The sequence below is a fragment of the Agelaius tricolor genome, unplaced genomic scaffold (assembly GCF_023055355.1).
Source record: "Agelaius tricolor isolate 1412-34295 unplaced genomic scaffold, bAgeTri1.0.p SCAF_6, whole genome shotgun sequence".
Taxonomy (NCBI): Eukaryota; Metazoa; Chordata; class Aves; order Passeriformes; family Icteridae; genus Agelaius; species Agelaius tricolor.
Genome location: NW_027269266.1, coordinates 24,167,290 through 24,192,545, shown reverse-complemented (window position 1 = coordinate 24,192,545; position 25,256 = coordinate 24,167,290). Strand labels below are relative to the sequence as shown.

At 37.5% G+C, this 25,256-nt stretch overlaps 1 protein-coding gene across 6 annotated transcripts in view; it reads left to right on the top strand.

The window, feature by feature from the left end:
- The window catches only part of ICA1 (islet cell autoantigen 1), a 66,863-nt gene extending 42,074 nt beyond the window's left edge, over positions 1 to 24,789 (top strand). For 4 of the 6 annotated variants that reach the window (XM_071429071.1, XM_071429076.1, XM_071429074.1 and 1 more), the window contains 9 exons: positions 937 to 1,062; positions 1,245 to 1,343; positions 7,388 to 7,482; positions 9,497 to 9,546; positions 13,005 to 13,067; positions 13,165 to 13,206; positions 16,963 to 17,238; positions 22,051 to 22,146; positions 23,845 to 24,789. In XM_071429071.1, coding sequence (XP_071285172.1) covers positions 937 to 1,062; positions 1,245 to 1,343; positions 7,388 to 7,482; positions 9,497 to 9,546; positions 13,005 to 13,067; positions 13,165 to 13,206; positions 16,963 to 17,238; positions 22,051 to 22,146; positions 23,845 to 23,966 — 969 coding nt within the window. In that variant the 3' untranslated portion in view covers positions 23,967 to 24,789. The remainder of the gene's footprint in view (positions 1 to 936; positions 1,063 to 1,244; positions 1,344 to 7,387; positions 7,483 to 9,496; positions 9,547 to 13,004; positions 13,068 to 13,164; positions 13,207 to 16,962; positions 17,239 to 22,050; positions 22,147 to 23,844) is intronic. The other 2 variants (XM_071429072.1, XM_071429073.1) reach the window with 2 other exon arrangements.
- Positions 24,790 to 25,256: the final 467 nt, after the last annotated feature.

Here is a 25,256-nt window from a genome sequence, read left to right as displayed (position 1 = left end):
TGTGAAAGAGTTATAGGAAATTCATTATATTTTGTCATTTGATTGTTTCCCATTCCATTGGAAGAAAATTATAACAAAACTTGTTTACTGAATTTAAACAAATACCTTTCATTAATACAATATTTTGGTAGTGTGCAAAGCTGTCACAAAAATGGAAAATCCTGGATACTAAATGCGTACATCAACTTTCTACCCTGATATCAAATCATGTCATTGTTGCTGTCAAGCATGTGCAGTTTGTGAAACAGGATGTTGTATATGTACTTAATGTACGGGTACATGTACTTAATAGGTAATAGAAAAATAATTTGAAAAAATAAAACCCCTTGAAACTGAAATTGTTAGTCCCTAGGAAAAGGGGCCTTGATATTTTTCTGATAGCAGTAAACAGAAAAGGCACTCCCATTTTAGAAGGAGAACCTTAATGAGTGAAATTTTCAGAGCGATCCAAAGATGTTGATGTATCATTGCAGTATCACTGCTGTATCATTGCAGACAGACTTTAAACTTTGTCATTTGTCTCTTGCTATAGATACATGGAAATGTGTCTGACTGTGCACCTGTATTTTATGTTGTAAACTTTTAGCTCCAAATTTGTTGCTCGGGCTGTGAATTTGTCTTTCTTGAAAGAGATACCAATATGAGTATCTTTTCCAATTCTTCTCAGTGTATGTTTTATACTAATATCCATCTTACAAAACAGGGGTTAGGAAACAAAAATTCTTCCCTGGATACATTACAAAAAGCAATAACAGAGAAGATAGTAAGAGTACCATTTATCAGCCAGTTTACCTTAATTTCAGTGGGATTGATGAAAATAAAACTGTAATTGAGCCTGTTCTGTTTTCTGATTTCCCTAGAGGTGGTATTAGTTTTCTCTTTCCTTAAAAATAGAGAAAAAAATTGCTACATAAACAATTGTCCTTTTGTGTGAAGGTTCAAGCACAAGTGCGACATGCAAAACTCAACTTTGACAAACTGAAGACTGATGTCTGTCAAAAAGTGGATCTTCTGGGAGCCAGCAGATGCAACCTCCTTTCTCATGTGTTAACAACATATCAGGTATCTGAGGAAAATGTTGACCTCTGAAAGAATGTTTTCCTGTTAATGTGGCTTTTTAAGAGGTTACCATGGCAATATTCAACCATAGGAATATGTAGCTAGTGTTGGAGGGAAGATGTGAAATTTGCACTGAAAACAGATTTGTGTTAACATTGGCATTGAAATTTTACCCTGTCTTACAGACAACACTGCTTCATTTTTGGGAAAAAACATCACACACAATGGCAGCCATCCATGAAAGTTTCAAAGGTTATCAGCCATATGAATTCACTATGTTAAAGGTAAGGAATATATAGATATATATGTTTGCCCAGTGATAACCAGTTAGAGATCATACAAGGGTGTAGAAAACATATGTTGATATTCTTTCCGTATATTTTGTGATACTTTTATCCCTGTTTTATCTTTTCATTTAAATACAGGTTTTTTGTTTAATGTCCTTCTAACCAGCCATGCTGGTAGGCTCTTCTCTTGCCTTCTGGATGTTAAAAGGTTTCTGAAGATGTTTTTATCTTTGCTTTGATCCAAAACAATTTCAGTCTAATTTTGTAGGTAGCCTGTATTGTTGCTGGGTATTTATGCTTCATGCTCTTTTGTATCTAAAAGTTTGATTATTTGAACAACAAATAGGATGTTTCAAGATGTACAATAACATTTAGACACCTTGGAGAGAAACTTGGAAAGAAAATGCACCTGCTTTGGTGTACCCATGTGATGGAAGAGGAGGGACATTTGGGGATGCTTTGTACCTTTTGAACTTCCTCCTGTGAAACATTTCACCATTATTTAAATTTGAAATTAGATTGGGAATCTATGATAAAGAAATACCATCTGTATTGAACCCACACAGGTAGCAAGCAACCCTTGAAGCGAAACCTAATTGTAAAAATGGTTGGGAGTATTGTAGTGTGTTTAGGATGCAGCCTTTGTTATGAAAATCTTAACCAATTATATTGCTCACCTCCTGCACTGAAAAAGGTGATTTCCTGTTTTTCCACTGATATGTATGCTGATAAATGATGCTAATCAGGAGATAGTTTAAAACTCTAGGATTTTATGTAATTCTGTGCTTTCAGAAAACAGCTGCTTGGGAGTAAGACTGTGTTACTGGCTTTTAGTATCAGGGTTTTTTTTCTTTCAGTCTCTGGAGTGTGGGATTATTTTCCAAACCAAAGTCTTCTCCATGATCTCTTGTCCCCAGCAATTAGTTTCTGATTGTTTGCATTAAATGATTGCTAAGGTGATAAAATCAAAATCTGGTGATTGCGTCAGGTGAGATTGTGTTGCCTAAGAGAATAAATGTCTGCTCCTACTTCAGTTGCTTTACCAGGGTAAGTGACCTCTGCTTGTCACTTCTGGAGGGTGTGGTGAGTCCCATCTCACCTCTGCTACACCTGGGTGTGGAATAACAATAGGTGATTATGGTTAGGGAACTGATCCCTACCAGTCATATCATATGTTCATGCCAGAGTAACTATATATTAAAAAGGAGCTGCAAACTAATTTTACATTGAGATTATGAGGTATTATTTTTTAATGAAGTATGGTAGATAGCTATAGCTGAGGTATAGCTATAGCTAAGGTAGTGTAGTTTCTGATGGAGAAGCTTTTGGTCTAAAGATGTACCCAATGGAGATGCCTTGTCTGTTGTTGACTTTATGTATTAAAATATATAATCTGAATATATACTGGATTAAAATATACACAAACTATTTCCATGTGCCCATCTCTACATTTATTTGGAAGTTACTTCTTTTAGACAATTTTCCCCTGCCTGATACCACAAAAGGGGTCTTTCTTAAATGGAAATTTTGAATTTGATGCTTGCAAATAATTTTTGTCTTTTATGATCCCATAAAAGACAAAATCTTGTTCATACAAATTAAACTGCATTAAACTGATGATATGTGAATGTAGGATTAGTGTTCTACTTTAAAACAAGAAACTAATGCAAGTTAATATTTGACTTAGATTGTTTTACTGAAAAATTAAGAGGTGCTGTGTACTAGAAAACTGCTCTTTGTATTTTGTAGTATAAATATGTATTTGTGTACCAGGTTTACGTCTGGAAAGAGACTCTGAAATGCCTCTCGGGATAGTTTCTGGAAAGAAAACATTGTCTTTAGAGATGTTTGCCAAACTCCCTTAATGAAAAGCAGCCATTTGTTTTCTTTGCTTCAGGGTATGTGCAGAGAGCAGTATAATTGTGCTATTGCAGCTGTATTTTGTAACTCTTGAGTTTTGTGCTTGATGAAAGATGATTATTAGTGTGCTAACAGCTCTATGTGTAGTGATGTAAAAGTATCTGGTACTATATCCATCACTTTACTGTTACAGATGATGGGCTGCTGTTTTAGTAAAGCTGTTAAGGTTTCATTGTCTTGAAATTAACATATAGCAAATTAATTCAAGTTTATTTCAGGGGCTACTTTTCATGAATAATACCTTTTTCTAATTTCTGTTACTGTTTATTTGCCCTAGTTACTTAAATAATATTTAGTTGCATTCTTTAAATTTAAATGCTAGAGTACCAAACTTTTGGAAGAGTTTGTATTAACTTAGAAATAGTAGCTGCACTGGTAAGAGAGTCAAAAGGCAGAAATCTCTATTTATTTCTGTGTGAAGTGAAATACTGCTGCCTGAGCTCCTTACATGGAGTACTCCCTTGGAGTACTCTGTCCAAACAGGTGCTACAACACTGTTGCCTTCTGCTGACCTCTGCTGTAGTCTGGTATCCTCTCTTGTTTCTTTACTTGTAGACAAGATTGCCTATGATTTTGCATCTCTACAGGTTCTGGGGAGGTGATGTATTTTTCTTGATGGAAGGAAATTCTGAGACAACCTGCTTTTCCTCTTCCTCTTCAGTTCTCCCCCCAGATGAAATATGTTCAAGTTTTTGTCTCCTCAGTGCTGTTGCACTTTTTCGTAAATGTTGTTACATCTTGGAATGCATGCCTGCTCCTGAAACTGCTCTTAGCTGTGTTGCTTTGATTCTTTCTCTATCAAGAGGTGCAATAGGTGTCCAAGGCACTTGGGAGGAGCTGTGGGTGAGCTGAGTACAATGTCAACACTGCTGAGTTAACTGCAGAGGGCAGATTTTAGGTGCAATCCAGATGATCTTGGCTTGACTTGAAAGCAGCCCAGATGCAGATAAAGGAATTTAGTGAGTGAGTAGCAGTCAGAAATGGAGCCTGAGCTGGAACCAGAGTTAACTCTACAGTGGAGGAATCTCTTGTCAGCTTGGATACTTAGTCTGAGTCCTGGGAGCAGGTGAAATATCACTGGGTGACTTCTGGTGTTAGAGATGGACACACCAGCAGATTGAATGATTGTGAACTTGCTCTGCTAGTGTGTAAGGTCTTACTCTGACTTTTGTAGTAAAAGAGATTGAAGAAGCTAGGAAGATAGGTTTCTAAATATGCAAGGATCCTACTTCAAGCCACAAATGTGGTCTAGCTCACAACATTCTAGCCCACATGAGCAGCCAGAAGAGTGCTGTGAAGTTACACTTCTGTGTGCTCTGAGCAGCCAAGTCAGGGCTATGTCCAGATGAAATGCACTCTCTTCAGTCTGAACTCAGTCTGTGTTGTCATAACTCTGTTTAATCACTGCACTTTCTAGATGGTGAGGCTTCTTTCCTTCCTTCTAATGTAACCTAAAACAATTAAGAGAATATAATGGTTTTATTTCTATGCCTGCTGACAGTAGTGATCACATTACTGTGTGTTTCTGTTTAGGAAATGGTTGACTGTGGCCTTTTTAACATTCAGTTTCATTTCATACTCATTCTCTACCTTTTTAAAACCTTTTTGAAAGATGCCTCAGTTTGGAGTGAACCTCAGAATGCAGAGTAGAGGAAAATAATTTCATTATTTGGTATCAAATTTTGAGTCCAAATAAAGTTGTTACGTGGATTTATTCCATCAAAATACAGCTTCTGATTATCAACAATTTTTATAATAATTGCCATTGAAAGCAAAGCTGTATTTCAGAGCTATGTTTATTTTTCTGATACAGGAAATAGTAACTGCCATTATTATCATGCTGTTTCCTTCCCAAGGTACTTGTGAACTCCATTTCTATATGCTGTTTCCGTGGTTTGATCACAGTCCCTTAAATACGGATTTCCTGAAACAGCAACAAAGGAAGCTTCTTAAAATACAGATCCTTAAGAAGGATGATTATTTCCCTGGGTTTTTTGTTTTTGTTTGTTTGGGGTTTTTTTTGTGAATATGCAGGATTTACTTCTAATAATTTTCTTTAACTCGTATAGTTAGGCAGTGGTCAGAGTAATTCTAGTTTTTGTCTAAAACCTTTACAACCCTTTTGGAGCAAGCTCTGAGGTGCTGTACTTGGTGGCAGGCAGAGCACCTCAACTGTTTGACCATCACCTCCTGAGTCAGTGGGCTGTGTGTCCTGTTGTGAAGATCTCCAAGTGGTTCAAGTGCCTAAGCAGCACAGTCCCCATAATGCAGAGCTGCTTGCTTTCTCTACCCTGCACTTTTGTGCAAGTATAGTTGATATTTGTTCTTGAACTCTAGTCCTGGGCTTCTTGGAGTCAGTGGAATAATTCCCATCAATTTTGATAGCACAAGAAGTGCAGTCTAATCAACACCCAGTGCATATGCAGGTAAAGGGTGACATCCATACATAGGTTATCTAGCTGAACTGGCTGGTGTCCTTATTCAGCATCTGAGAAGAACTACACTTACATGTGATTCTGGGTAGCAGCAGTGTCAAATAAAAGAGTGGCAACCACAAAATAAACTTCATTTCTTTAAGGCTATTTTTTATTATTGCTGGTTTTGTGACCTTCATCTTTTGACCATGTCTGCAGTGCTGAGGCTACTTATGACAAATTAATCAGAAGTTCTATGCAGAATTAGCTTATTGAGAGGGGAAAAAAAGCCTATGCAGCACATGACAAATCTAGAACTTTAGTTTCTAAAATAGTGAAGTGTAGATTCCTTATACAGACAAATACTGAACCAAGCAGAAACTGGAATGTTCCTTCTGGGAACTCCTCTGTCCCGGTTAAAAGAGCAGTGGAAACAAGACCTGCAGCATGTCTGGGAATGCTTTTGTTGTGACAGATGGGCTGGACACCCTAATTTATTCAGTCAATTAGGCTGTGGTTTTTCATCTTACTTTTCTCATGAAACACATTCATATTTTGTTCAAATTCCAGATGCAAAACCACTACATTTTTGTGGGTTTTAAGTTTGTATAGAAGGTGACTTCTCTGTTTTACCATTAGCTTTTTTTTTTTTTTTTTTTTTTTTTTTGAGGGGGTTGGGGGACATGAGGATAAGTTGGGGTGAGATGCACTACTGTTACTGTCAGTTCAACATTAATAAATTTATTTACAAATGGTCAAGACTATTCACGTGTAACATGGTTTAATTTTTCAGAAACTGAGTTGGACTTTAGAAAGAGGAAATTCTTTTCACCTTCACAGCAAAACTGTTTGATAGAGATGGAAATATTTACATTGCTAACATGTGCTTTACCTAATCACTGTGTTCCTTTATTTCATTTTTTAGACAAAATTTCTAATTGATACATAAGAGTGACAACTAGTAGTATATTTATCAATTCAGAGTCAGTCTATAATGCTTGTGTTGGCTTGTTCTCATCTCCAAATTTTGGTTAAAAAAATGCTGAATAACTGCACATTGTTATCTTGTAGCACAGCCTTTCAGACTGCAAAGGGACAGTGGGGTTCCATAATGCCACTCCTGCCCTTCATCAGCTATCATCCAAGATTTTAACCCTTGTTTTCAGATTCAGGATACAGGCAGTATCTTCCCACTACCACTGCAGTTGCCAAGTTTGTGTAAATAATTGTGGAAGGGAAAAAGAGAATAAATAAGAAAAGAAACAGTATATGAGGAACAAACAGATGTAAAGAATTTATTTTTCTCATCTTAAATAAAGGAAAATAAGGAAGAAATAAGCAAATCCCCAAAATAGCAAAGAAACATGCCATCTGGCCTGGTTTGCACATGGTATAGATAGATTTACTTAGAAATATTGAAAATATTTACCTAGAAGTAATCATTTAGAAATATTAGAAACAGAACATGAGTTTAGAAGTTGCCACATGCCATCTTCTTATATAAAGTGTGTTCACAGACTCAATTTGAATGAGCATCTTCTAACACTTTAATTCTGCTTGAGTCAGATACTGTTTTGATATAGTATAAAACCATTCTTCCTGGATTTCTCTTGATCTAGAGTCAGGTTTGTTCTCAAATGACACACTTTAGCTTCCCTGATTCTAATTGGTTTTCTTCTTTACATTTATATTATGGTTATGATCTAGAGCTTGCAAGATCCTGTGAATAAACTAACAGAAAAAGCAGAAAAGGAGGACCAGCAGATTGAGAGCACCAACTCAGTGGAAGATCAGCAGAGTCAGTAAGTCACATGTCCTGTATACCAAAATAATAAGTATTTTTGTCTATAATCTGCTTCCTGGTTGCTAAAGTCACCAAACATAAGTAGAGATATAGACACAGCTAGTCTAATTCTACTGGTTACCTGAATACAAAAATTCCTGAAATGTAATGTGTAAATTCTTGTAATGTGTACATCAGAACTAATAAACTTTATGGTGAAATTAAGAGATTTTAAAACCCTTATATGTTTTTCATCTTTTCTGGTCTCCTTTTTATTTTTTTCAGCTTTTTCTTCATTTTTTCTTCATTAAAAGAAATGGTAAACAACTATACATGGGAGGAGATATATGAGCATTGTATTTTTCCTTTCAGCAGCATCTCCTTTCACCTGGAAATAGGATATAGATTACTGATTGCTCCGAGTAGCGATTAGTTTTTGTAATGTATACAGCATCAGTTAGCAATCCAATGAAGCAGTAGGTACTTAGTATAAAGTACATCTAAGTGAGCTGATGCTGTCAAGTTTTGAGTTACCTGGAGCTCTGAGCTGAGAGACACTTATGAATGGGCTGCTGTGGGGAGAGGAGAAGAGGAGAAAGAGATGCGATCCCTCCCCTACCTGACCGTCAGGATTCGGTTGCCAGGAGATGCAATGTTGATACAATCCTGCTGCCACCTGTTGTTTTGACTATCCCTGCTTAAATGAAGCACCCAGCAAAGGATCTGTTGTCAAAAAGCAGAGAACAGCTTGACTGATTAGTGGATTTTGCTTGGCTATTTGTAATAATGGATTTTTAAGGAGTTCAGGTTTTCAGTCATTTTTCCGCTTCAGATTCAGAACCACTGACCAATACCACTTTATAAATTGGTCAGATTTGGTGCTGTTGATATTAGAAAGGACTTGACTAAGTACCATTTGGTAGGTGGTTGTTTCCACAGCACTTACTTCCATCTGTGTCATCTCATGTGACAGTAATAGAGTTTAATAAATAGGTCTTTCCTGAGTGAATATAAAGTTCTAGAATAAATGTGTGATTTATGCAAGATGTGTGCATTGGCACCTACTAGGAAATGCATCAGATGCCATTTCATGGTTGTATCTGTGTTTATTTATGGATTATCTTTGTCCTTGTCTGGCATAAAAGTGAGGGGCAAAATATGTCACCCTTTTGCTGTCTAAAACCATAAACAAACATCTAAGATTCAAGAATTACACAAGACAGAGCTGTTTAAATCCTCACGAATTTTCCATTCACAGTAAACATTCATTATACTAGAATCTGGCCTGAATCTAATTTTCCTCTACCACAGTCCTACCCCCAAGAGCAGGGGAGGTGCCTTTTTCGGTCCTGTCACTGAAGGGTAGGAGGAATGTGCCCACACAGTCCTTTTCACCACCACATCAGCCCTGTGGCTGCTTCCGTCCCTACTCCCTGAATGGCTTTCCACAAAGTAACAGCAGTTGGAAAGTGTGTATTCTTCATTGAAGAGATCACCTTTGTTTAAGAGTTGCACATAAACTGCACCTTTTTTTCTGTCCCTGTTGAGAGTTTTTTTCATCAACGCTGCTGATCTGTTATTTTAGAAATCTGCTGACATGGGGCAAAACTGTCCTGACTGTTGATTTTTAATTAGTAGCTGCTAAAAAGAGAAGCACAGAGTGGTTGGTTGCCATTTTTGGGGAGAAGGAGGGGGAGGGGGCTGGGGAACAGTTGTAGCTCCTTCGTGATAGCTATGAAAGACCAAATGTGCAAACACAGAATGCACAATACTTTTCAGTAGAGGTTGAGTCAGACTAAAAATGGGAGCTGATAGGATTTGCTAGTTCAATCTAATTTTCATTTTCAACAGACCTGCCAATGAAACAATAAAAGGTAACAACAGACCACCAAATGCAAGAGTCCATCTGTTATTACAGTTTATTTGTTGATGATATGAATCTGTAATGATTTGACCAAAAAGAGGAAAGTGTATTGTTATTTTAGAGCCTTGGAATTATTTTCCCAATTTTTTTCTTATTCTTTCGAATTAAGGTTGATTTCATTAGATGACGAGAGCCATACCAAGGAATCGAACTATTCAGGTATTACATTTCATGTTTTCATAACTCCATAAGTGCTGTAACACTTCAGTTTTTTATTTGGTTTATTTCCTGTATCAGCTTCACCCAGCAAATCCCTACAAATGCATAAAACCAAAGGCCAGGAGAATCTGTTACATCCCACTGCATTTCATTCAGTCATTCTCAGATAGGTCAAATAGCTTGTGTTCCTGAGCCTAATTCTTACATGGGGCATGTACCCTTCAAGAAAGGGATCTATCTGCAGGTTAGTAGGTGAGACAAGGGAAGTGTGCCACTTAGCTCGCTAGTTTGTTCCAGTCATTAAACTGTAGTCTGTCAAAAACTTGATGAGTTCAGTGAAACTTCTGCCCAAAATTGCCAGGCAAGATCATAGTCAGCTGCTGCCAATGACCTTATGTGTTGTTATTACCCAGTGACACAGCCTGGCTCCAATTGGAATTGCACTGAGAAAGAACGGGAATAGATACTAGTGATAAAAAGGGAAATTCTGAGTACACACTAAGAAGCAAGTGCTTGCAGTGTGGGTGGTGAAGTCCTGTAAAAAGTGGAATCTTCATCCAAGGAATTCTTCAAGATGATCTAACTTTTTTATACTAAATTAATGGAGAATAATTTTAATATGTTATATTTTATCCTTCATTAAGATACTTACAAGGTACTACATGAAAGTGAAGACTACTCTCAAATCTTTGTTTCAGTGGGTTAATTGTATTGATGTCTTGAACTCATCATCTCATCTTTATTTTTGAAGTTTTTGTTTCCACTCCACTTTACAACATCCCTTTTCAAATATGAAATACATAGCTGGACAAGAGATTTCTGATGTTGTTCTCACCTGTCATGTTTCTAGAAGGTAAAATCACATTACTGTTTCTGTATCCAAGAAGAACATGCCATTTTGCTGCAACATCAAGATTGAAGCTCATATCTGAATTCATTATTTAGCAAGACTCGGTTCCTTTTAGCCGTAGCTTTCCAGGATTCATTTGTCCTTTCTGCAGCATGCTTATGTCCCATAGTCCTGGAGATGTAACTTACAGCTTGGTGGTATTGAATTCTCCCAGCTCTGACTACAGAACCCAAATGAGTGGACTGATTGACCACCTCTAATAGTCTGTTAGTTGTTTGCACATTTTTTTTCTAGAGTGATTGTGTATTTACTTCCAGATGACTGCTAAAGCCATTGACTAGCAATGGATAAAACAGTAAGCCTTGCAGATCTAAACTAGAAACACTTCTGCTTTCCAATTACTCCTCCTAACAACGTGTTTTTGACATCTGTTAGTTGTCATGTTCCTAATCTATTCAATATGTTCGTTATAGATGTTACACAGTGCTAACTTTTCAGCTGGAAGGCTGTGCAGTGCAAAGTCAAGTTGTTTCTAAACAATATCTTTACTGAAAAAAGCTCATAGTTTTATTGAAGAATTAAATTATAGGTCTGCTTTCCATGAAATCAACAGTGAATTATGAGAGGAGCATTTATTATACTCACATTCTTTTGCTGGATGCCATACTGAATGGCTTTCCATTAATCTTTTGACTGGGAGTAATGGTGATCTACTAGCCCGTAGTAACTTACAGTTATTTGAGTCACTCTGTTTAATTATGGTTCTTTGGGTGTATTTTTGTAATAAAGACACAATATTAGGACTTTCCCAGTGTTTTGAAGTTTCACGCATTTTGCAATTAATTAGATCAGATATATCTTTGACAAGGTATTTTAATATATATGGGTACAAAATCTGACTTATATTTTCTTAGCAGATGTTTTCTAGAATCTCAGTTGCTTAGGGACTGCAAAATATTTCACCATAATATAATACCTTGTTCTGTCTCTTTCTTCATCACCCCTAAAAGGAACTGAAGTGTTTTGAAATATTTCTAACTGGTCTTCTAAATTTTTCCATCTTCATAAACCAGCAGGTCTGTGCCATTGCTGAGATTTTTTTTCTTGAATCACCCTCTATATTCTAAAGTCATACAGATACAGTGCTTCTAGTGAGGGAGCTGTGTTGCTTCTTAGTTTTCCTCACCAACTACTTTTACTTCATAGCTTCATTTTTTTATCATTTGCTCTGCATTTTCTCTTACTATGCTACAGATGCCTTTAAGATTGGCTCCATCATGTTTACCACAACTAAGGCAGGCTTTGGGCAACAGTTGTACCTTTTTCATTACAGAATTGTGGCCATCCATATCCCACCTGTCATGAACTTAACTTGTTGAGTTTCTTTTCCCCTCTGCCAGACAGTTTAGGGTTGGGATTTTCTCCTTTAACTTTGTGCATTGTGCTTTTACAAAATATCCTATATATATTAGTTCATATGTTTTTATCCCTCTGCTGTCTATGTCTTTATAGAGTGTAATCTCACGTGCTCATGGGTTCTTAAATGGCCAACTGATTCTTGTGCTTGGAGCACATTTCTGTCCTAGCAAAGCCTTATGAAGATAATGATACAAACAGCAAGCTGTTGTGTTTCCTTTAGTTCTGAACACACTGAAGTTTCTCTTGGAAGGGATTGGCAATTCTCTTGAAACAGTTTGGGATTCAGTTTTTATTTCATAGTAGAGAATTCTATTTCACTTTTCCAGCCTCTTGTGTGAGGTTCCAGCAGATGGGTCTTCCAGTTCTAGCAATACTGTGGCCAAGCCCTTCCTTTGTCCTTAGAGATAAAGACTTGATTGTCTAGGAACTAGATTTCCTCAAGAGTTAATAAGGGAGAAAAAGGTATATTCAGAAGTTAACTCATCCGTCATGTTTTGCTACATGTCTTAAATGAGGTTAGTCACCTGAGGGAGGTATCTTTCTCTTCACCGATAAACAGAATCTAGATCATTGTTTTGATTTCATGTGTCATCCAAGAAACTTCCTGATAATTTAAGCCGTGTTTTGTCACCTCTAATAGCCTATAAGTCTTAGCTCTACATTTTAATCCCTGTTGGTCTTAGTCCATTTGTTTCCCTGCAGAGGAAATGCTGTTACTTACATCCTGACTTGGGGTGCCTTGGGTGAAGATTCCTTCTCCCTGTTCCCAGAGTTTGTGTCATGAGGAAGAACACATTGTAAGGAAGGCAGTTTAGAGAGTAATAAGGTCCTGGCACTTTTTTGCACTCTCCTGGCCTAAGTACAAGCCTCTAAAATAAATTTCTCTGCTTCTGGAGGACTGATTCTTCCAGTTGCCTTAGTTGGGTGCACTCAGCCTGGAGAGGGTAGAGTAGCAGGCAGGGACTCAAAGGAAGATCTCCCTCATGTTATTTATTATTCAGAAATTTACCTCACTTTGAAATGCTTGTACCTTGGATCTTTCATTCATCGTGACCAGGCTCATTTTAACCATGACTCATTTAAAATGTGAATCCCAACAACCATTGCATGTTGATCCTGTAGTGGTGTTGTTTATAAACATGGTCTCCTGCCAAGTGCAATTTGACATATTTATGGATCTCAATTACAGCTGATGATGGCAAGGATGTCATCTCCACGTTACAAGGACATTGTAACCATGAGCAGAACTCAGGTGAAGACACTTCAGAAAGCTATCTTTACATGTTTACCTACTGATTGCAGGTCTTCCTTTGTGGCTTTTAATTTTTCTGTACTTCTTTTTTTTTTAGGTGCTATAGATGAGTTATTAGACCTGCAACCTGAAGAAAATGGTATGATATGATTGTGCATGTCTGTTTCATTTGCTTTTCAATCATAGTAGCCAAGTATACTTTTAATTTTTAATCTTAATTTATTTCACAATCTGAAAGGTAGAATGAAATTATTCAGCTGCAGTATTTAAATAGTGTTAAAGTAAACTCAGCAGAGACACTATTCCTAGTATTACTGAAGTAAACCTTATTGGGGATAAAATGTTTATACCAAGATTAGGTAGACTGGACTATATCCTATTTGCCAGCTGAAGTAGGTTCCATTGTAAACCTTACCCCTCCTATAATATTTCACAAATTTTTTATTTTGGTTTTTTAGTTGTTGTGCTACAACTCTTGGCAATACACTAGTAACCACAAGATTTTGTGTTAAAAATGTACATATCAGAAACAAATAATATAGTCTTCTTAAAACCATGTAAGAACTGGTGACTTCTTTCAGACAGAGAGTTAATTAAATCCACAGTGCTGTCCTTCTACTTCTGTAAGATCCCTGGCAGCTCAAGGGGGTGTGCTGTTTTACCAGATAACACATGAAATATCTGGGTTAAAATTTTACAAGTTTTCCTAAGAAGTTGGAGTGTTGTCTGTAATTTTTCAATTGCTTTTCACTCATACATCTCAGAAGAATGAGTTAAAAAACCAGCAAGCAAAACAATTGTGACAACTCAAAAAGCAAATGAAGCAAAGAAAAAAATCCCTTTGTGTGGTTTAGTCAGTCAGACTGAGAGCATCTGGGGTATTTAAAGCACTGCCTTCATGGTAGGTAAGGACATTTGCAAACACCTTGACTTTGGATTTGCCACGGGCAGTGTCTTGCACTGGGGGGAAATTGTTCATGTGGAGAATCAGCCATGAAGGCAGGCACCAGGAAAGTTCCTCAGCTGTCTGCAGAAGCAGCCCTAATCTGTGAATAGATAAGGTAACAATGACTTCTTTTCTGTGGTTAATAAAAAGATCGGTGTGTGTCTGATAGCAGCATTTTTTTTTCTTCTGGTTTTCTTCTTACTCAGTTCCATTCCTTGTTGGGCCTTCCTTGTGGAGATACAGATAATACATACAATTATTGCTCATACAAGCTTAGCTCTGTCACTTAGAACACTTTTTTCTTTACTTAAGCAGTGAAATTAATGCAAAAACTTGTGTGGGGTGGCTTCATTGGCTAAGGTTGGCTATGGTACTGTTACAATAGCAGCCATTTGCCCTAATTTTACACATTAGCTAGCTTTAGGCTAATGAATATTGTACTATTTTAAGTGGAGCAGTATAGGTAGAGGTACTCTTTCACATGTGTTTCAGAAGGAAGTCTTTATCATGTGTTGCCAATCATGTACTGTTGTAAATATTTTTAGTTTCTCTTCCCTTTTTTGTTTAACAGCAACAAAACGAGTTAAGTTTACAAAGGAATTGTGAGCATTGCTACAGGCTTGTTCAAACAGAACAGAAAGAATATAGTCACATTGTTCTTTCAGTGTTTTAATGGAAAGTTTGGATTTTTTTCATGGGCATGTATAAGGGCTGCATGTGCAGACAGAAAAAAGGATTTTGACTGAAAATGGCCAGTGAAAACAGAAACAGGAAAAGAAGTAATAGAAGATTTACGGGTAAAGTGAGAAAGTCTCTATCATTCTAGTAATCTAGCAGAGATACCACATGAGTAGTATCTCGGTAAGCAAGGCTGGTTTCTAGATAACCTTTATTGCAAACAAGAGTAAAAGCTGCTGCTGCTGCTTACTCAGAGCAGCCTGAGCCTGAGCACACCCTATCCTGCCCTGCCACGCTGCACAGTCCCCACAGGAAGATCAGGAGGATTGCTGAGCCACAAAATGTGTCACTCCTCAGATTTCTGGTGGCTGTACACCCTGCAGCAAGACCTGGCTGCTCTTCACATGTAAAGCTTTATGTTGTACTTGCTGCTAAAGTCAAGATGGGTCTCCTGCAATGGTTCCCCAAATGGAGCAGAGCTTGGCTCTGAGCTGTGCTGCTGCATTTGTTCCGTTCAGGGCACTTGTGGTTACCTGTGGTGTTGGTGCTGTGTCATAACAGGTCTGCTACAAATGCTGCTCCCGTTGCATCTCCCCCTGCAAGTTCATGAAGGGGCTTCCTGAGAGCAGCTTTGAGGTGGTGATGCCCCATGGAACTCAGAGTTCTTAAGGGCCTTTGAAATAGCAGGTGTGTTTCTCCTATGGGAGGATTTACCCCTCTGTCTTACCTGCTGAATAACTTGGGGGAATTGGAGGTGCTTGGACAATGTTAATATTCTTTGCTCTTTATCTGAAGATGGGAAAACAGCCTGAAAATTCTTAAGAACAAATTGTTTTCTGTGGTATTTTAGTTATAGTCTAGGGAGAACATCAGGAGAATTGACGTCTTTCTAATGTTTCTATTTCTAATTTTTGGGCCCTGTCAGGGAGTACAGAGGGATATCAAAATGTGAGTTAGAAAGGAGTTGAATCTCACAGCTGACTTCAGTAATGAATAAAATCATTTTAATTTGTGTTGGTTTATTTGTTTCTTAGTATGTAGGTGTGTGCGCTGACGCATGAGCCTATTTTAAAACACAGTTTTGTGCTTTTTTCCTCCTCTGACTCAACTTCAACCATTTAACTATAAATTATTACAGCTGTTGCCAGGAAACTTTTCTGAGAAGGCTGTGGAGTTTCAGTAAAATGGCCCGTTGCAGACACTTGCTACTGTCAGTCTTTTATCGCAACCCAAAAGGGTTAAAAGCATTTTGTAAGTTGAATGCAAATTGGAGAGTTCAGCTGATCTACCAAAACTTTGGAAAACTGAAGTTGCTTCTGCGCCTTACCACAAGTTTGAAACAAGCATAATTAAGATTAAACTGATCTGGATTTCAGGAATGTAACATTATCAGCCTTGTTAACCACCATTTTTGTCATCTGCAGATTTCCACAGTGGAGCTCCAAATGCTTCCAAATGGAGCTCCAAATGCTTCCAAGTAAAATAACACTTGGGGGTCCTTGATAGTTCTTTAACTCTCCGAATGTTTTGGGAAACAATAATGATCCTGGTTACCAGTTTCATGTATTTTGTGTAACTATTTACCATTTCTAAAATAGGAAAAAATTGGTTTTGAGGAGCAGTGGCTCAAGTGATCTAAGAGCTTCTTCAGCTGCAGTTCTGGTGCTGGAAAAACTAGCACAGGGAATCAGAAGGAAAGTGAGCCCCAATCATTTCTCAGCAGCTTATGAGAAGAAAAAAAATACTACAGCGTTGGTCAGCATGGAAATCTAACTCTGTGTGATAGACTAACCTTTTTGATGGGGAAATACCCCAATAATTCAAGCATAGATCAGAAGGTCATAAGGGAGATCTTAAGTCCCCAAGTCTTACTTTTTTTTAGTTTATACCAGTCTGGGGTTTTTTTGAGACTTTCATATAATGTTTCAAGAAGCAACATAAAAGTAGTATTTTCCAATTATTTAAATATTAGACTGTGTAATGATTTTGGTGTGTTTAATAGATTTTTAAGCACACTTGTAGTATTATTTTCAATGAGGAGCGAGTGTTAACAGCAGTGAGGTTATCTAAGATAATGAAGGAATTATTTGTTGCATAAGGTATAAACCCAAATGTCCAAGAAAATTGAGTCTAAAAAGGAAAATAAATATTCATGCAAAAATATTCCATCTCCCTTAACATACCTAGCCTAGATTGGCTATGTTTTAAAAAGTTCCTTATTTACTTTGTCTAAAAAAAATTATTTATCTTGACTCTCTTGTTCTGAGACAGCTTCAAAGGAAAAGTTTGTGAGATCCTTGGAGCCAGAACTTGGTGATAAGGATGACATGGTATTACTAAATGAGATCCTCAACGCCTCTTCCCTGGATGAGGGGGAATTCAGCAAAGAGTGGACAGCTGTTTTTGGGCAGGCTGCTGATGTCACCATGAACTCTTCAGCTAGAGATGGGGAGAGCACCTCATCATCTGCAGTACCAGCACCATCGGGATACTTACCCTCACAGCTGCTAGACCAAAACATGAATGACTTGCAGTCATCCTTACACGGTGAGAGCTCATCTTGTTCTGTCACTGTGTTGGGGTTAGGGCTTGGAGTGTGGATTTCCGGTATGTACAAGTGTGGTGAAAGTTTATATTGTGCCATGGCTACAGAAATTGTACCTGAAATTAAAGCAGAGTATGGCCTAGAGAAAAAACACATGAGCACTTATTTGTTTTTTTAGCCCTTCTCATTTGGTGTTCGAATGAAGTACCCAAAACCTAAAGTCAAGATTACTGTCATTAATGTTTTAATTTAATTTTTTGAAATGTTCTTTGAGATCTTTAGAACTTTGAGATATTTTTTTATTCCTGAAACAGAAAATATGTTTGAGTGGTTTTTTCTGATTTAATCACAACTGCTGTCTCTATTAAGGGGCCAAGGAACCAAAAATTATTATTTTGTCTGGGGATATTATTTTTAAACCATGAAGTGAAAATCAGTTGCATTCTTTTTTTTTTTTTTTCTTTTTTCCCCAAGCATCCTATACATTGGATGTAGGGATATGGGTCAGGTAGAATGGGTTGTCTCATCCTATCAACCATACAGGTGGATTTCTTTTGCAGGCTGGTTACTGATGCAACTCTCTCTCCCTTCTCTTTCTTCTGTGCTGTTAATTCTCTCAGCTTTTCCAAGCTACTACTGGGGAAAAGAAAAGAGGGGAACTAGGGCAGAGCTTTCCTACTGCTCTTTTGTCCTTGAGGAAGGAAGAGAGGGAGGAAGGCAGGCTGGTGATAAACAGCCAGCAGCACCCACCTTTGTGCTCCTTGCAGCCTGGCTGGGTCTTCTGCAGGGCTTTGCAAGCTGGAGGGGACCTTGCCTGTTTGGGCTCTGTCCCAAGTCATTTAAATCTCACTTGGGGAAGAGAAATATTGGAAACAGTAGCAGGCTGATCCTATCCTGGAGACTATTTCTTGGAACCCTTGCAACTGGAAGAGTCATAGATGAGGTAAAATGACCTGTGACATTTTGGCAGGAATTAGAAAGTCAGGTTTACTTTATAATTAATACAATTAGTACCAGCACCCCTAAAGCAAGATACCTCGGTTCATTGGCTTCATTACTTAGATGAAAAATGGGAGAATGACATTTGTAATGATGCACAGGTTTAGATGTAGTTTTATAAGGTACATGGTTTTTAAGCAAATTTCTAAAAACAGCAACAGAAATATTATGAGATGGATTTTTTTTCCACAGCTTTACGTGTTTTTAAATATATTTTACATTTCAGTGCAATTTCCATTTTTAAATGTAAATGTGTTTTTAAAGGAAAAGCATTTTTTAGGTGTAAATAGCAAGAAGAGTTGTACATCCTTTCTGATGCGAGTGTTAACTTTCATTTGCACTGGCATTGGGTACAGTGTTAGAGACTTCAAAATCAGAGTTCAGTAATGTTGCATTCAAGGAATAATAGAAATGGAAAATCCATTCCAGTCAACATGATATTCCAAAATCTTTTTGAGTTAAAAAAATAATAAAGCCTAAAATATGTGGATGTTTTCAAATGGGTTTCCAAGGTTTTGGCAGAAGATTGTGGTAATTTATGTACCAACACTGAAAAGTCAGGGTTAATCAGCTGAGTGATTGTATCTGAAAATAATCTTTCTAAATGTTTTGTTTCTTGTTTTAGCTTTCTAAATATTTCCAAGACTTTGTTTCATATTTTTTAAGAGAAGATGAAATTTGGTCCATTTTATATCTTGTAAAAGCTCAGCTTTAATCTTAAGCTGCATTTCATTTCACTTCACAACTTTTCTTTCAGAATTTGGCCTTATCATTAAATATAGAAAGAGAGAATTTTTTTTAAATACTAACTGGAGTATAAACATATCCAGACATGCAAGTTGGAAATATTAGAATATATGAATTATATTTTTACTGAGGACTTGTGATACATCTCCTGCATTTATTTCCCTAACTGGTAGGATTGCTTAATAATTACTCAGTTTGAGGTGCTACACTGGAGCCTCAATGTTGCATACTTCCTGTGTGAATTTGGCCTTAAGATCATAAAGATTCTTAAAACTCACATGCTCAACTTTAAGCACATTAACTTTTCTATTAACTTCAGTGGGATTACTTACTTATTTTACGTTAAGCACGCTCATAAATCTTTGGGGCTTTGTTTTCTCTCTGCCTCAGATCTTAATCTGTAAAACAGGCACAATGCTATGCAGGTTATAAACTGTTAGGGTCAGGAATTCCCAGCTCAGAGTTTTCTCTGGCTGTATTTATGGGCAGGATCCAGCACAATGGGACTCTGAATTGCTATGGGGCTACCAGGTGCTGGTTTAAAATACATATAAATGTGTGTGTGTGTGTGTGTGTGTAATAGAAACAAAGCATGCTCCCAATAGATCTTTTAGATTCTCCTCCAGATACAGCTCTGTAGTTCAGTTGCCTTTCTCCTTTTTCAGAGGGAGTGTTGGCTTTCTCTTTTCAAGATGTTTATGGCCTCATTTACTTACTCATTTGTAACATTAAGGGCCCCTCTTTATCTTCCCTACATGTGCATGCATTTTAGTTCATAAGAAAATGCACAGCTCACAATTTCCTATTCTAAATTTAATCATTGCAATGTTGGTGAAGATGCTTGCTGAACAGCAAGCTGTTTGGTTTCTTTGCTGTCTTGGCAATAACCTTTTGTCTGGTCACGTAACAAAGCCATCCTATGCACAGGCAAACCAAAACAGGCTTAGGGCCAACAACTGCTTTCAAACTGATAGGCTGTGGTTTGCTTTTGAAAGGCAGAGTTGTTCTCTGTAGCTGACTGAAAATTTAATTCATTAAAGTATTTCCTACAAATTCTGCGTCAGTCTTTCCCAGTACCTAAAGCATCACATATTTTCTGGAGTGTATTTGATTGGATTTTTTGTTGCTATTGTTAGGTGGTTCTTGTTTTCTGAGTTAGCTACCTGCATTTCATTAAATGGCAGCCAGGCCACAGCATCTCTCATGGATGTGCTGCCTACCAGGCCTTAGTCCAGGGACTCAAAAGAGGGAGGGCTCCAAAGGAGTTCACTGTCTGAACTGTTTTGCTCCCTGACCTGCCAAGCACACCAGTGTACAGGAACATCAGTGATGTCGATGGGAGCCAGTTTGGGATTTTTCTGAAGTCACTGGGACTTGACCAGAAGTTTCTGGCAGAGCTCCCATTCATTTCTATTAGATTAGGCCCTCTTTGTTTAAGCAGCTGAATTTACCTGTTGTCATTCATTGCCATATCAAACACTTTCTCATAGTGCATCTCCAAGCACACAAAAGCCTTGCAGTCTCCTGTAGTTGTGTGTTATGTCCTCTGCCATTCTTGTTTGTAACACAAGCAGAGAAAGTGCCTGGAAAAGTATGTCATTCTGCAGGGGTAATGCCATGCTTTCCATTATTATCATTCAGATTTGCTAATTTGAAGGACTAAACTCTAAGACCTCACTTTCAGAGGCAGAAGCTGGCTCACAAGCCTTTATCACCTTTGTCTAGAGCAAATACATGTGAGCACTCTGCATCCAGATTTTGAAGAAGTTTTTGGTTAGTTTCCTTAGAGATAGATACAGAGAATGTTTGTGGCTTTAAATTTCCTTCCTAATTCATGTGATTTTACAGAAAAGCTCTTCTTGTCTCTTTTATAACATAGCTTGGGCTTTAGACCTTTTATAGGCAAGGTAAGATCAGAGAGTGATGAGAGTAATCAACTGAGAGAGAAAGGGTTGATGTGACTGATGTGGTTGTTGCATCACCTGTCAGGATGCTGGGTCCCAATATCTGACAGGGCTCCCAAAAGAGCAGAAAGTAAGGGGAGGAAGGAGAAAAAGAGTAAAAAAGGATGTGAAGGCAGGCACTTGTAGAAAAAAAGAGACTGAACAAGGAAATGGTAGCTGGGTGCATAGATGAGCATCCTGTTTGTGATACTGCCAAATTAGATGGATAATTGACCAGGCCAAATTTAAAGGATAAATTAATTAAATTAGAAATACTATCTCCAGTCCTCTAAATGTAATAAAGCACATGAATTTAAATATCTTAAGTAAGGGACAAAAATATTGATTTTTTTCTAATATGTTTCTGCAATATACTACCCCTAGTGCATTTTGCCAGCCTGTTCATCTGGCCTTATTAACTGTATTTATCATTGCTTTTTTGTGGATATGGAATATGCATGTAAGAACAAAAAAAACTATTTCACTTTTTCCTGCATAGTTGCTCTCTTCTTGCTGAGAATCTCCTTTCAAATAAAGATAAAAAATAAATAGTCCATTAAAATGTAGTTTTAAATTAACTTGAAGTAATTAATCTTGAATTTAATTCCTCAGTGTTTTGCAATGAATTATCTTTTTTTTCCAGAATTACTTCAAAATTAACTAATAATTTAGGGTCTCTAAATAAGGTTTTGTCTGGAACAATGGATGAAATGAAAGTCTTTGGACTTAGAAAAAATATTTATTATTTGTGATGGTATTTCTATCCAAATGTAAGTGATTCTTTTCCCTACAGCTGTGTTTGACCTGATTACTGAACTGGCTTTTCTGTAAATGAATATTAACTGTGATTTGATAAGAGAAACAAAAATATTTTCTAGCCAGGTGAAAGGTTTGAAAAGAGTATAGTTGCCTGAAGCTGGAGATGGTAAAAGTGATCTAGAGATACTCTCTTGTAAAGGGTGCTGCTCCTGTGCAGGTCTGACTGCCGACTTTGTGTGTACAAGGACAGACACAAATGGCCATAAATGAATACTCTGCTCCTCTGTCTGATGCTGCCAGACACTGGGGGGTTGGAGCTAACAAAGTAACTCCTCATGCTAATGCTGCTCTATTACTGAATTTTAGGATGGGCAGCCAGCAGTGTGAGCCCACCATCAATACCACAGCCAGCACAGAAACCCCACAGCCTGAATGTGAGTGATGACAAGACGCCTGTGAAAGGTGATACTTGGCTTTTCCTTTTTAGCTCTTGTGTCTTGTATAATGTCTCATGTCTTCCCAGTTACTGTGGTAACAAAACTTATTTTTGTAGTAGCTACAGCTCAATTTTGTGCTCCCTGATTACTCTGTTTCACCTGGATTAGGTGTATGATATGTTGTGTATGTATATTTTTGGTAAGCTTAGTCCTAATCGCCTGTCAGAAGAGTAATTTACGATATAACAAAGGAATTGCAGCTACAGTTTCTTTTACCTACTTTAATTTAGACTCACACAGAATAGCATCTGCATGCACTTTGAGCTAAACAATGTTTTTAAGCTCTAAGATTTAGCATTGTGGCTAAAATACAGGCTGCTGATAAGGCAGAAGAGCCCTAATTGCAAATTTTTTGATAAACATACACGATATCAGTAATCATCTGTGTAAAACTTAATTCAGTTGTTGCAACTGAGCCAAGAGTGCATAGTCCTGCCATCTCTTGAGACAATGGCCTGCTGATTTTTGACTAGGATTTCCTGCATAAGTGAACCAGAATTATGTTGAATTCTGTTGCCAGTTTGTAGCCAATTCTGTGCATTCACATTTAATAATATAGAAGAAAGGGGTGTTATGTTTTCCTTCCCCTGAGATTTTTCAGCTCAGCAGAAAAAAACAGAAAAGAGGATTAAGGTGTTTTGGAAACTGTTTTGGAAATCAGTGTGATTATGCAGCCACAGGACTGGCACCAGCAAAAGGAATTTCCTTCAGCTATTTGGAAATCTGTGGTTCTGAAAGTGGCAGGTACCAAGAGGAGTGTCATGCCATGCAGAGCCTATTTTGTCTGTAAATTCTTTGTGTCACAAAGAAAGCTTTGATGTGCCATTATCTCTCCGAGAGAAGAGCATATCTTATTTCACTATCAGTATAATACATGTTGGGCATAGGGCCACAAAAAAAAAGCAAGTGGAGATGTACCTTCTTCATAGCAGCCAAAGTTGTTACTGCTTTAAGCTGAACATCTGCCCAGTTGGAATAAAAGCAGGCAGATGACCTCTGTGAAATACATATATCAATGTGGACACAGAGGTGCAATAGTCCAGCTGCTGTTGGATATATTCCCTGTTCACATTTTGTCTATATCCATCAGAATTAAACTAGAAGCTGTACTGAAGGCTGCCTATCAAATATAACCCCTCTCTTTCTGTCTCCAGCCTGTGCCTTCCCATTAAAACTTCATTCCAGATGAGTAATGACCTTGTTGGTTGCATACAGGGGAGACAGAACAGTCACATGAATTGGATTTAGGCAAAGGAATTTAGTCCTCTAAGAGAGCTTGAAAGTAAAATTTGCCTTCACTTTCCTTTTGCTTGTTTGCAGGCATGCAGAGGCACACTCAAATACCTTTCATGAAACAAAGCTAGACAGAGTGAGATTGTTTCCATTTCTAGTTAAAGTGTTCCTGTACTTATCATGGCAAGACCCATATAAAATACATAGCAGACATGTAAAACGCTCATTCTTACCAAAGTTCTATATTCTGACAAAGATAGTGTTTTAAAATGCAATCTCTCATTCTGATTTTCTTGTCAGAAGTACCCTTGGTAATAAATTAAACAATAGCATGGCATTTGTTTGACCTCAGTCAAACATTCAGTCAGTTTTGTTTTAAAATAGCTGACAAGTCCATGCATTTCTTTTTTCTTTCTTTTTTTCTTTCCAGAATCTACAAAGAATCCTAAAGACTTGACTGCTTGGTTCAGTCTCTTTGCTGACCTTGACCCATTATCCAATCCTGACGCTGTTGGGAAAACTGATAAAGAACATGAATTGCTTAATGCATGAGTCAGCTGCCTCTGGTAACTCACATTCTTCCCTTCATCAACACTATTTTGGAGTTTAAAAAAACTAAATGAAAATTAGTATGCTGTTGTGAAACTATAAAGTATGTGCCATGATAATAAAACTAAAGGGAATTAATCCCCTTTTCTATAGGTACAGTTATTTGCTCTTGTTTTGTATAAAAAGTTCGCATTTATTTTCTATGTGGACTTACAAAAATGAGGTTAAGAATTAGGGCAGATTTCTTGCCAAATTAGATTGTCTGCTGAAACACTGTCTTTGCCTGGGGTGATGTAGAGCTAACACCGAAGTGAAATACAAATTGCAAACCTATTTTTTTATAATGTTTCTTGACTAAATTAAAAAAAAAATCATGTAACTGAAGAGGCTGCATGAGTCAAACATCTATCATGTATATAATATATCTATTACTGCTATATTAAGATGTCAACTAAATTTGTTTTGTCAGTACTTACAGTTGAAAAACCTGTGCTGGAGCTAAATATTGAAAAAGTAAATTTGGGTCTGTGCAGCCATCGAAATCGTGCCCTTTCCAATCTAACTTATTTGACAAACTGCACTACATAAACATAGAGAAGTCATGCCCAGGAGGCTTCTTTTTCTGAGTTTTTTCTCCATTGCACCAACAGAATTCGCACTTGTTTGCAGAAGTTTCTTGGAACGGATGCTTTGCCATGCCTTCAATCCATTTCTGTTTCTGTTCTGAGAATTTTTCATCCAGTTTATTTCTGAAGCATGTGTTACTTTAAGCTTGTTGTGACATTAACTCTTTAATAAAATGATTTTGACAAAAACCAGAACTTTATTCCCACTAGAATGCTGGTGTGCTGTTGAATTGATACGTAGCAAGCATCTGAAGATAAAAGATGACCAGTTTGTAGACAGTACTGAGCCCTTTGTTTCTGAATAGTAACCCAGAAGGAAGGACAGTGAGAAAATTTGAACTCAATGTGGTGTCCCTTTGCTTCCCAGCAAAAGAAGGGGAAAAGGCTCATAGAATCATAAAGACTGGAAATGGCCTCCAAGACTACTGAGTGCAGCCTTGGAATAAACAGTTCCTCTGCCAACTAAACCACAGCACTCAGTGCTGTGTCTGGATGTCTTTTGAACACTTCCCGTCAGTCCACCGCTTTCCTGGGCAGCCCATTCCAATGCATGGTCCTCCCTTCAGTGGAGAAATTCTTCCATATGTCCAACCTGGCCATCCCCTGGCGCATCCTGAGGATGTGTCACTAGCCAGTAAAGATCACAGGCTCTACGTACTGTACAGGA